This window comes from Nyctibius grandis, chromosome 1, assembly GCF_013368605.1.
Source record: "Nyctibius grandis isolate bNycGra1 chromosome 1, bNycGra1.pri, whole genome shotgun sequence".
Classification (NCBI taxonomy): domain Eukaryota; kingdom Metazoa; phylum Chordata; class Aves; order Nyctibiiformes; family Nyctibiidae; genus Nyctibius; species Nyctibius grandis.
In genome coordinates this window covers 133,241,841-133,255,377 of record NC_090658.1, presented here as the reverse complement: position 1 = coordinate 133,255,377, position 13,537 = coordinate 133,241,841, and the positions used below count along the sequence as shown (strand labels likewise).

The window sequence follows — 13,537 nt, the reverse complement described above, 5'->3', positions numbered from 1 at the left end:
TGCAGCAGGGTCAGAAAACACCCCTTCTCCCCCAGGCAGCGGTGAGGAGCTGGTGGCACAGGGTGGGCTCTGCTCTCACACCGGGGAACAGGGTTGGTGTGGGCGAGGAACTGGGACAGACCTGCCGATACAGCCAGGGCAAAACTCCATCTCTCGTCTCATCTCATCTCATCTCATCTCATCTCATCTCATCTCATCTCATCTCATCTCATCCCATCCCATCCCATCCCATCCCATCTCGACATTCAGGGTGCACAGCGTAGGCAGCAGCCCTGCCACCACGCTTTCCATCTTGGGGTGACCTGCACAGTCTCGCTGTAGATAACACTGATACGACCTACTGGTCCCATGAAACTGCGTCACAAAGCCGAGGTCCCATGGCCTCTCCCTACATCCTGGTACAACAAGCTACAAGGACAAGTGCAGGTGACGTGTTTCACCTGCAGCCTCAGGAGCTTCCTGAGGCTCTGGGGGCTCCATCCAAAGCACATGAACCTTTGTTCTGCTGCAAAGTAGGACTGTGCCTATAAAAACACAATCTTGTCCTTGATCCCTTTCTTCAGAAACCCTGTCCAAAGCCTGAAATCACCCTTACGACCTAAAGTACTCAAGTCCTCAGGAGCAAAGACAACACTGCAGAGAACTTAGAAGAGGCACATGCCTCATGCTGCTCACTTTCAAACACCACTAGTCAAGAGGTCTTTTGGAAACTGTACGGTGGCTATTTTGTACGACAATTCAATGTTCTCTTATTTGTTCCTTTGCTTCCAAGAGTCCATTTAATTTTTTAACAATTCAGAATCACAGAGTCATTGGGGTTGGAAAGAACCTTTTGAGATGGTCTAATCCAAAACCCCTGCCCAAAGCAATGCCAACCACAGCGGGTTGCTCAGGACATCGTCCAGCTGAGTTCTGATTACCTCCAAGGATGAAGACTCCACAACCTGCTGGGGTGACCTGTTCCAGTGTTTGAGCACTTACACCATAAGAAAGTTTTTTTCTTCTGTTAAATGGAAGCGAGCCAATGCCCATTGCCTCTTGTCCTTCTATAGGGTGCCACTGAAGAGAGTCTGGCTCCATCGTCTTACTTGCCACAATCACATATTAACACACAAAAACACCCCCACAAGTCTTCTCAAGGCTAAACAAGCCCAGAAAAAAACCCTCAGGCTGCTGATTCTCCACCAACATTTCAACCTTCCAGGCTCTTAAACTGAAAAGGCACCTGACGCTCACCCTGAAGGTCTGCAAAGGGGATTTAGATGAGATCTTAGGAAGAAATTCTTTGCTGTGAGGGTGGTGAGAGCCTGGCCCAGGTTGCCCAGAGCAGCTGTGGCTGCCCCCTCCCTGGCAGTGTTCAAGGCCAGGTTGGATGGGGCTGGGAGCAACCTGGTCTGGTGGAAGGTGTCCCTGCCTGTGGCAGGGGGTTGGAACTGGGTGGGCTTTAAGGTCCCTTCCAACCCAAACCCTTCTACGATTCTATGCCTACGCTGGTGAGATAAGGAGCACCAGGCAGAGGCACTGGAATTTGACCGTCCATATTGTTAGATATTTAGTACGGTCCCTGCCTTATTTTTAGCCCAGACTAATTAGCTCTCAAGAAATTCTCAGCGTGGTTTGGGATTCACCCTAAGCCGAGAACTATCTGCAGCAGGTGGTTTGTACGCAGCCGCACTGTGCTGGGGGGTGAGAGTGCTCAGTGTTAGAGATGTGGGCACCACAAGTTGTTGATGACTGCTATACATAAAGCCTCGGTGTCCATCATACACTCACCTCCTGAGAAATAGCACTTCTCCCTCACCTAACCTACACTACAGTGGGGACTCAGGAGGTGTCTAAACTGTTGCACAGACAAAAGTGCATCAGAGTCACCTGCGACAGCATCAAGCCTGTTCGAAAATACAATGAGGTACGTGTCTAACTGCTACTGCACTTGTCCAGAAAATATCGGAGTCACCAGTTCTAGATATATCTGACCTTGAACAGGCAATAAGACACAGCTCCTGTGCCACACTCCCCAACAGCAGACATCCTGGGAGGCAGCAGGCTCCATCCCTCCTGTCAAAGCCCAGCCGCAGGCAGCAGAGCGAGATGCAGTGGTGGTCAGGAGGCAGCCCTGGGATTCTGGTTTGTGCTCTCTGGGTTAGGTTTTATGAAAGAAAATCCAACAGTGGTCTAATATTAAAAAATATGAACTGCCCAGGACATGGAATTTACAGCCTTGGGGTAAAAACTCAGATTAGAAAAGAGGAAAGAGACTGAAGACAACACAGAAAGATGTCTCGAGTAGCTGGGGCATGAGGAAATTCGTCAGAGTACTGAGATCTTGGTACTTAAATAAACCTGAGGCAAGGAAGAGCTTTTGTGTTCATCTCTGAAAGCACTAACTTTTACAAGGTGGCACTCCAGGTGCTAGAAGAGGCTATCCATAAAGCTTACACCTAGAAACAACGTAAGCAGGAACTAACAACTGTAGACCCATCAGCTTAACAGAATCACAGAATCAATGAGGTTGGCAGAGCCCTCTGGGATCACTGAATCCAACCGTTGCCCTGACACCACCCTGGCAACTAGACCAGGGCACTAAGTGCCATGTCCAGGCTTTTCTTAAACCCCTCCAGAGATGGGGACTCCACCACCTCTGTCACCACCTCTGTCAAAATGGGACATTCTGCCCACAAAACCACACCTGAGTTCCAAGCATCCAGCGTGCTGGGCATCTGCATTCACTTCTTCTCACAAATGGGAAGTCATTTAAGAAACCAAAAATTTCCTATCAGTTACTTTGCTCACAGGATCATTAGTCTTAATCTTTCCTTGACTGATCATTGATCAATAATCCCCCAAGCTCCTTTACGACCCAACTGAGAGGGAACCATCTTCTCCATGACAGGCAAGTCTCTTGCTGTAGCCTGTATAAAAATACAACATAGTAATGAAAGAGTTTACAACGGACACCTGGATTTTAAAAAGTTTGTCACTAAGATGATTGCAGGAGCAGGCAGCTTAACGACCCCTGGTTCATCGTTTGCAGCGATCTCAGGATGCTGTTACTTTTCTGCAAACATCAGATTTCACGGGTGAGAGGAAGTATTGCTCAGGGTAAAATGATTCCGAAGAACGACTGAGAAGCTGGTGGACACGGTCTGGGACCTGTTGCTGATCCAAGGGTTTCAAATTAAATTCACACAAGTATCACATTACGTCTTGTGCACGCGAGTACTTCAAATGCATCTTCTAAATACGACTATTAGGAGATAATTTTAAAGTATGGGGTGTCATTCAAATGCACAAATTCTGGGCTTCAGGTTGGACATTGGTGGGAGAGCTCGTGTTTCTTCAGGGAATGAATTCCTCTGGAGCGAAGGGAGGGAAATTTAACTGTAGCCACTGCTCTCATCTCTGCCCACCATTTTATTAACACCAAATTCTTACTGTCATCACCTTCGGCAGAGTTCTGGGATCGCGATGGCATCTCGTAAATCCAGAAAGACAGAATTCATTAGAGTATTTGCATGCTGCCATTTACTGTGACGAGAGGTACCTGTCCTCTCCGTGAAGTTATATGTGGTTCTTAAAACCTCTGCACTTAAAAGAAAAAAAACCAGCCCAAAATATTAATTTACTAGTCAGCACTCTTATGTTTGCACTCCGTCTTCCTGGACAGGTATGAACGACTTGTGTCTTCCAGGATTTATTGCTGTAATTCCTTTCTTTAAAAAGCCCAGCAGTTTCAGCTCCCCACCTGCTCAGCAGCACTAAACACCAGGGACGTGTCCCCTTTCTACTCAACTCTTGCAATTCTGCTAAGAACAGAGCGCAAAGACCTGCTGGGAGTCAACAGCAGAAGACGCAAGGCCTTCAAAATCCCTACAAAAGAACCCTAAACCCCATTTTTGCACGTGCATGAGGAAAGGAACAGAGTTTATATTATTTTGTCCTCTGTAGCTTTCGTTCTCAGCAAGGAGTAAACATCTCAGGAAGAGAATAATCCTATTACACAATAGAAGCAACGTGGAGACCTTCTCTTGGCCCTATGGGACGCAGCTCCCGATTTTCTGACATAGGTTCCTGAGACAATAACAGTATGACCAAACACCCAAACACATTATAGATCCCTACAGAAACAACCTACAGAGTTTATTCAGGGTAGAGGATTTTGAAGCATGGTAGAGCTTGAAAAGAAAAATTGGCACGGTGAATTGTAACGTAGGTCTCTTGTTTTATACCAAGCAGCAGCAACATCAAAGCCAAAGCTTTTCGAGCTGAGGACTAACAGTTTAAAAGTTAAAATGTTAAAAAAGTTTAAAAGCTAAGCAAACTCTCCAACACGGCTGAAGGTACAATTACCACTGTCTTCTGTTTTCCCGGTGCTCAGCATCAATGCTGAAGCCTCAACAGGTCCGAGAAGATCATCCAGAATCACAGAATCAACCAGGTTGGAAGAGCCCTCTGGGCTCATCGAGTCCAACCATTGCCCTGACACCACCATGGCAACTAGACCAGGGCACTAAGTGCCATGGCCAGGCTTTTCTTCAACCCCTCCAGAGATGGTGACTCCACCACCTCCCTGGGCAGCCCCTTCCAACGGCTAATGACCCTTGCTGAGAAGAAATGCTTCCTAATGTCCAACCTGACCCTCCCCTGGCCAAGCTTGAGGCTGTGTCCTCTTGTCCTATCACTGGTTGCCCGGGAGAAGAGGCCAACTCCCACTTCACTACAACCTCCCTTCAGGTAGTTGTAGACTGCAATGGCAATTGCAAATGGCAAGCCCCATTTCTCTCAGCAAGAAAATTCATAAGATGATAATAAAATCTACTTAAAATCCTTAATATCACACAGCAACAGTAAAACCTTCTAGCACTGTAATTTAGTTTTCCTATGAATAGGCCGTCAAACTCAAGAGAGCGCCACGCTGGAACTTCAAGCCAGACTGGTATTGGTAACAAGGAGCATTCAGACCTCACCTACAGGATACATTTTTTTTGAGCGACAGCAGAGGATTTAATGACAGTTTAATCAAGTCCCCCAAAAGCCAGTTCTGCAAGCAGTTGCACTCCTCCATCACCCTGATTTGGAAGAAACTGTCAAAGAACAGTAAAGCTTGAGTCTCATGGGCATGAGAGTCCAAGTTCCCTGGTACAAGGACCTCATGGTGTGATGGAAAGTCTGAACCAGTACTTCACCTGCCCATCACTGTGGTATCACAGTCGTCTTTATGATCAACAGACAAAGAAGAAGAGGAAATAAATAACAAAAGTGGTTCATATAACTGGTGTGTCCAGGAGAAGAAGAAATGATCCAAGAACCAAGCTGCAGATTCATCCTGCAAAGATGTACAACAGGAAATCTGGTTTACTTGTTCTTTAATTAAAAAATATTTATTAAATAATGCCTAAAGCCTAAAAGAAAAGTTACATGAAGGGAATATTACAAATATGATTTAGGTTGTAGGTACAGAAGCTTTAATTAGATGAGATGATGATAGGCTTTTAGCAGTGCTTAATGTTGAGGGAAGAAGAGCAACCACATACAGTTTTCAAAGGAGCAGTGTGGGCAAGAACCTAATTATTGTAACTCATCCACATAACTCAACCTAATTATCCACTCATCCATAATTGAGTATTATCTCATATTTACTAGGTGCTTGTGCTCTTCCTAGCAGCAAGGCTGCACAGGTCAGCAGAGCCTTGCCAAAAGTGCACGGTCCCTGTGGACCTCTGCTCCTGCCATGGTGGGCCACTCTCCAGGAGAAGTCATCGGGAAGCAGCAGGCACGTCTGGCTCAGAGGCCAGATACCGACCTGTGCTTGTATGAACCAACCTGCCCAGGTGTATCAGCAGAAACTCTGGAGGAGCTGGGAGGGTGCTAACAGCAGAAAAAGGGGGAAAAAAAGAGCTGTGGAAGACCAGGTGGGAGAGGAGATGAAGGAGGCATTGGCTTGGAGAAAGGGAGGTGTTGTGGAGGACATTGATAACAGAGGGCCTGGGGTTGCTTTATATATATGGCTGTACGTGCATATATTCACCTAAAGTGCATGTAATCATCTCTTCTTTTAAAAGCATGTGGTCACCTTAAACGCAGGATTCCCTATATTCAAGTAACAGGGCAGTTCTGAGGTGGCATCCACAGAATCATAGAATCAATGAGGTTGGCAGAGCCCTCTGGGATCATCGAGTCCAACCATTGCCCTGACACCACCATGGCAACTAGACCAGGGCACTAAGTGCCATGGCCAGCCTTTTCTTAAACCCCTCCAGAGATGGGGACTCCACCACCTCCCTGGGCAGCCCCTTCCAATGCCTAATGACCCTTGCTGAGAAGAAATGCTTCCTCATGGCCAACCTGAACCTCCCCTGGCCAAGCTTGAGGCTGTGTCCTCTTGTCCTAGCGCTGGTTGCCTGGGAGAAGAGGCCGACTCCCACTGTGCTACAACCTCCCTTCAGGTAGTTGTAGACTGCACTAAGGTCACCTCTGAGCCTCCTCTTCTCCAGGCTAAACACCCCCAGCTCCCTCAGCCGTTCCTCGGAGGTCAGACCCTCCAGACCCTTCCCCAGCTTGGTCGCCCTCCTCTGCACTCGCTCCAACACCTTTCTAATATGTATGTGGAAGGGATTTGGTAAGGGAAAGTGGGCGAGGGGGCTGGGACACAGGAGAGCATTTTCAGTCCCTGCTTCTATCAAAAAGGTGATGCTTGATAGGAAACACCAGCTTATGTCTTACCTCAGACAGATAATCTGAACAGATCGGCAGAGGGAGACAAACAGATGAAGTTGTCATCTTGAAAGCTGTGATTTAAACGAGGTTTGGCTTGCTTTCTGTTAATTTTTTCACTTTATTAATCTAGTCACCGTCTGCTTTTCTCTCTTTCTCTTTCCCACTAACCGGGCGAGCAGAGCCAGCCAAGTTACTTCAACGCACAGCGCCCTGCTGTGACCGGACTGGCAGGCCACACGTAGCCCCGAGCAACTTAAATTCAATAAAAGGGATTTTGTCTTCTGAAGACTGGCTTGAAGGAAACAAGGGTAGCCCAGTCAGCGCCGTTTGAGGGAACACAGACAGAGCTGCTGTCCAGCAGTGGCACTGGTTGCACGCCACCAGCCTCGCCTGCACCGCCGAGCAACCCACATGCACCCAGTGACAAACGACGCATTCTCCTCTCGTCTCCTCCCTCCCCATTTATTCTTCTTCTTTAAGAAGAAACAGACTTGGGTTTCAAGAATTAACTCTGAGATCTGCCTCGAATTATTTTGTCCCAGTAAGACTTCAAGCAAAGGCATTTCCCCTAAGAATGTTAATGGGATGTATCTGCATTCACATGGCGAGTGACATTTATTACAGTAACGAGCCTGCAGAAGGCAGCTCCAACATTTTATCTAATTTGAGAACAAGCAGAAACCGAAGGACTGAGTCAGACGCGTTGCCACCCAGTTCAATGTACGACCTCCAGCAGTGACCACTGCCAACTCCTTCAAAGAAAAGAGTAAGAAACTTTGCACAGGCTGCCCAGGGAGGTGGTGGAGTCACCATCCCTGAAGGTGTTCAAAAAACGTCTAGATGTGGCACTTCAGGACATGGTTTAGCGGACATGGTGGCATTGGGTCGATGGTTGGACTTGGTGATCTTTTAGGTCTTTTCCAACCTTAACAATTCTATGATTCCATGATCTGGGATCCTCTTAACTTCTAGCAGTTAGAGCATGTTAAAAAATAAAGCACATTACATCCGAGAGGTAGGGCTGGAGAGGACATCAAGAAATAATTTTGTTCACATCAACCTCTCTCAAGTATTCCCAGCAGATAGTGGTCTGTCTTGCTTTCAAAATCTTCATTGACAAACTTTCCATAACTCCTTTACGATGGTTTGTTCCCATCCTCCACTTTCATTAAGGTCCAGACTCATAGAAAAATACAGGTGGGAAGGAACCTCTGGAAGTTTCTAGTCCATGTGCTGCTCAAAGCGGGGCCAATTCACAGCAGGTTGGTCAAGAACGTGTCTCTGAACGTCTCCAAGGAGGAAGATTCCAGTTCTTCTCTAGACAACCTCTTGGACAACAATATTTGACCATTATCATGGTGAAAGAGTTTTTATTAATATATAGTTGGATTTTCCTTCTTACAACTTTTGTCTGTTTCTGTTGCTCCTTTTGCTTCTTGTCCTGTCACTGTGCTCCTCTGTGGTGGGTTCACCTTGGCTGGCCGACAGGTCCCCAGTATGTCTGGCTCATCAGGTAGCTGCAGACAGCAGTAAGATCCTCTTTCTCTTTCTCTTCTCCACCCTGAACACACCCAGCTCTCAGCCTCTCTCGTCTGTCATGTTCTACAGCCACCAGCCATCTTAACTTACCTGCTATAAAGACTACATTACATGATGGACCTTCAGACTGACCTTCAGAGGACTCCTTGGCCTTCTTTGCTATGGTCTCTTCATTCCTGACTACTCTTTTGTCCATCCCGTTCACCAAAAAGTCTTATTGATTCCCCAATTAGATTCCTACTTCTGATAGTACTGGAAATCTTTTTGCCACAGGCTTCAGCATCCCTTGGGAAGTGCTCTTCAAATTCTTTTCCCATCTCTGAAGTTCCCTTTAACATTTAACCACACGTTTATAGGCTTTCTTTTCCTTTCCATCTGGGCAAGCTCTACATTTCTTGAACGCCATCCTTTCCTTGGGACATCCTCCTCCGCTTTCTTATTGACCCAAGAAAAGAGTTTTTTGTACAGTTTTGTTTTCTTTTTGAATTTTGACACACAGATTTCCTGAGCTTCTAATACAGGATTTATAGCAGCCTCCAGGCAGCTCACAGGCTGCCTGATTTTTGGACTGATCCTTTTAGGGTTTTTTCTAATAGTTTCATTTTTACATAGTTCCCTTTCTTGAAACTGAATACCCGCACACGGGATTGACTTGGCGTGCTCTCTCCTGCTGTCAAAGCTAAGTGTGTCATGGTTACTACTGCAGATCAGCGAGCACAGTTCACACCAACTCTTCACAGAATCACAGAATCAACCAGGTTGGAAGAGCCCTCTGGGATCATCGAGTCCAACTGTTGCCCTGACACCACCATGGCAACTAGACCAGGGCACTAAGTGCCATGGCCAGGCTTTTCTTCAACCCCTCCAGAGATGGGGACTCCACCAACTCCCTGGGCAGCCCCTTCCAATGGCTAATGACCCTTGCTGAGAAGAAATGCTTCCCCATGTCCAACCTGACCCTCCCCTGGCCAAGCTTGAGGCTGTGTCCTCTTCTCCTAGCGCTGGTTGCCTGGGAGAAGAGGCCGACTCCCACTGCACTACAACCTCCCTTCAGGTAGTTGTAGACTGCACTGAGGTCACCTCGGAGCCTCCTCTTCTCCAGGCTAAACACCCCCAGCTCCCTCAGCCGTTCCTCGCAGGTCAGACCCTCCGGACCCTTCCCCAGCTTGGTCGCCCTCCTCTGGACTCGTTCCAACACCTCAACATCTTTCTTGAAGTGTGGGGCCCAGAACTGGACATTTAGTCTCTATGTGGGCAGCTGCCATCTCCCCTCTTACTTACCTGCCCTAAATCCACAGGTTGTCTGATCTCACTTCACGTTTCCTGATCATTACCATCATCTGATCAGGGGGTCCGTATTTCATTTCTATTATTAAGAATTTGGAATTTCAACCCCCAAGGACCCTGCAATTCTTCTCTTTTTCTGGGGTATTTTGATGCTCTTACACCGTGTATTTCCTTTATGTACAACATCACTCCCTGGCCTACACGTCCCACCCTGTCACTCCTGTAACGCCATAGACTCCATGAGCATCTTTCTCCTACTGGATCTCCAAGATTTTTATTATATTGGGGTTTTCATTTGATGTTCCCCATTTTAATTCCATATGGGAAGAAAAATTGTTCCTTTTTTCTTGTTTTTTGAATAGCAACCTGGTCTGGTGGAAGGTGTCCCTGCCCATGGCAGGGGGGTTGGAACTGGATGGGCTTTAAGGTCCCTTACAACCCAAACCAGTCTGTGATTCCATGATATATGATTCCCAGACTCTAATTTACTTCTGTTTCTCTGTTTTAATGTTGTAAGAAGAGTATTAAAAAAAAAAAAGTGGCCGTGGCTGACAAATCTCAGCCATCCCATTTCCCACAACGAGCGAACCCTCAGAAGCGAGCCCTGCAGACATGGCACGCCGGCCCAGAGCTTAGCAGGACGTTCCTCCTCCAACTTGGACACCAGTCACACAAAGCGCTGGCTGGGGAAGGGGGATCTCTCCTTGGCAAGAAATAATTAGAGCCTGCCACGAAGCAGAGCATTTTGTTGAGGTGTTGGAGCGAGTGCAGAGGAGGGTGACCAGGCTGGGGAAGGGTCTGGAGGGTCTGACCTATGAGGAACGGCTGAGGGAGCTGGGGGTGTTTAGCCTGGAGAAGAGGAGGCTCAGAGGTGACCTTAGTGCAGTCTACAACTACCTGGAGGGAGGTTGTAGCGCAGTGGGAGTCGGTCTCTTCTCCCAGGCAACCAGCAACAGGACAAGAGGACACAGCCTCAAGCTTGGCCAGGGGAGGGTCAGGTTGGACATGAGGAAGCATTTCTTCTCAGCAAGGGTCATTAGCCATTGGAAGGGGCTGCCCAGGGAGGTGGTGGAGTCACCATCTCTGGAGGGGTTTAAGAAAAGCCTGGACATGGCCCTTAGTGCCCTGGTCTAGTTGCCATGGTGGTGTCAGGGCAATGGTTGGACTCGATGATCCCAGAGGTCTCTTCCAACCTGGTTGGTTGATTCTGTGAAGGAGGCCTTTAAACTCGGATTCCTTCAGAATATGAAAAATACATTCATTTCAGCTGATTATTTCTGGACTCTGAATAAACAGCAGACCCAGTAAATAACCTTTAGACTCCTTGCTGCTAAGCTTTGGTCGTGATGGAAACACACCATTATTACTCTGACATCCTTTCTCTACCACTCTTCAACCCCTGGCAGCACTTTGACATCTACCCTACGATGGAACATATTTGGATGAAAAGAAAGCAGTAATTTGTCGTAGGTCTTTGAAGAGCCTCAGCAAACTCTAAATGCTGCTCTCTTTACATCCAAAGAAGTTGCTTCATTTTTGACCTCCTTCAGAACTACCAAGGACACACAAACAGGAGATTTACAGATTTTTAAACGATCAGGTTCCTTCAGAACCAATATTGTGACTCTCTAGTTTTCATAACACTGCTTCATTACTACCAGAAAAAATCAAGTCATGAGTAAGAATTCTGCCACCATCTTCCAGAGTGAAGCTGATTCAGCACTTACTGTCTCAACAACTTTAATTTTGTATGAAGATTACATAGAAATCGCCTCCTTTTCCATCTAAACCAGAAAGTTTGCACTGTATTGCTTTAATATTTCAACACGAACATAGTCCCAGTGAACTGAAGGACTCCAGGAATGCAACTACACCATTTGACTGAGATAATGGGAAGTGACAGTTAAAAACGTTTAAAAAGCATTATTCATAGAATCATAGAGTGGTTTGGGTTGGGAGGGACCTTAAAGATCATCTAGTTCCAACCCCCTGCCACAGGCAGGGACACCTTTCCACTAGACCAGGTAGGGAAATACCTGATCATATCCATATGACGAGGTTATCTGGTCACATCCACATGACAAAGTCAGATCATTGGCTGGACACACACTGAAGTTATGAGGAGGCACAAGCCTACCTCGTTGGAAAGGACTTGACAGTATTTATACTACAAGTATGTAATGAGAAGGTGAATGAGGACACTGATGTTAAGATGCTCCTCCAGCCACGCTAACGTGTGGCAGGACACAGAATCACAGAATCACAGAATCAATGAGGTTGGAAGAGCCCTCTGGGATCATCGACTCCAACCGTTGCCCTGACACCACCATGGCAACTAGACCAGGGCACTAAGTGCCATGGCCAGGCTTTTCTTCAACCCCTCCAGAGATGGTGACTCCACCACCTCCCTGGGCAGCCCCTTCCAATGCCTAATGACCCTTGCTGAGAAGAAATGCTTCCTAATGTCCAACCTGACCCTCCCCTGGCCAAGCTTGAGGCTGTGTCCTCTTGTCCTGTCCCTGGTTGCCTGGGAGAAGAGGCCGACTCCCACTCTGCTACACCCTCCCTTCAGGTAGTTGTAGACTGCACTAAGGTCACCTCTGAGCCTCCTCTTCTCCATTTGTTTTTGCACGGACTAACCAGCCAAGGCGGGCATCTCCCCACCCAGCCAGACTGCAACTATTTTATGGAATTTCAGTAATTAATTGCCCTGATCTCCCACAGCAATTTGCTGTTAAAGCAGGATTTATTTCTCCCAATTTAAAGCTGGCTGAGTGTTTCCTTTAGTTTCTTCTATTATAAGAGACCACAAACATAAAAAAATACCTCCCTTTCTCTCTCCCAGGCTCCTTCCCTCTGGAACAAATATATTCCATAACGTTTGTTCCGTGATTTGTTTTCCTCAGGTATCTCCATATTTATCTCTTCTCTACACTAAGCAGGACTAATCTGCTTATTCTCTTCTCTCCTCTGACCTCATTTCTAATAATTTGTGCTGTCGCTTCCCGTCTCCCTGCCTGAGAGCGCAGCATTTCTGCTGAGAACGAGGAAAGCATCAGCTGAATAAACAAAAAAACGACAATTTCACGCAGCTATTGGCATCAAGCTCCCAAGTAGGCTCTGAGAAGGGTCCCGTGGTGGGTACCGAGGGAGGGGTGTTCACTTACGGCATTCCCAGCTTCGGCAGCCAGCCGGGCGGCGTATCGGGCGATCAGCCTGTGCTCCTCGTCCAGCCTGCCGGGGCTGTCCAGGACGCTGCCGGGGAAAAGCCAAAACACCCCGTCAGTACCCGCCGCCTCGAGGTATCACTCATACCGGGGGATGACAGAGAGAAGGATGTGTTATTGCAAGGAGACAGCGATGGGAAATAGAAGAGTCACAGTGGAAATAATCTAGATGGTTCCCTTTTCCATTCCGCTCCCAAAGGGGACGCTGCTCTCCAGACCTGCAGCGTCTTCTCCAGGATTCACATATTCCAGTTTTAAATGGATCAAAATAATTCGTTTTCAACAACTCATAAATACGTATCGTTAGGAGCAAATTTAATTTGTTTCTGAGGAGCTTTTCTGCAAACCCTTTTGGTTTACTCCAGGTAAAAAGGGGCAAATAGCTGAATGATGAAGGAGAAAAGCTTTGTCCTCAGGAGCTGTAGGATGACAAGTGTCAGGATGGTTTCCAGGAGGAAGAGCGGGGGGAACCACGGTCACCTGAGAAGAACAGACTCTGCCACTGAACAACATCAACGTAAATGCAAATAGTACTTCGTAGTCAGCCTGACTTACACCTGACTTACTACCACTGGAGAGGGGCTTTTGACAAGGGCATGGAATGACAGGACGAAGTGGAACGGTTTTAAACTGCAAGAGGGGAGATTGAGATGAGATCTGAGGAAGAAATTCTTTGCTGTGAGGGTGGTGAGAGCCTGGCCCAGGTTGCCCAGAGCAGCTGTGGCTGCCCCCTCCCTGGCAGTGTTCAAGGCCAGGTTGGATGGTGC

At 47.3% G+C, this 13,537-nt stretch overlaps 1 protein-coding gene across 11 annotated transcripts in view; it reads right to left on the bottom strand.

The window, feature by feature from the left end:
• DTNB (dystrobrevin beta) overlaps positions 1 to 13,537 on the bottom strand; it is a 648,286-nt gene that overhangs the window by 71,181 nt on the left and 563,568 nt on the right. For all 11 annotated transcript variants that reach the window (XM_068406925.1, XM_068407087.1, XM_068407167.1 and 8 more), the window contains one exon: positions 12,711 to 12,798. In XM_068406925.1, coding sequence (XP_068263026.1) covers positions 12,711 to 12,798 — 88 coding nt within the window. The remainder of the gene's footprint in view (positions 1 to 12,710; positions 12,799 to 13,537) is intronic.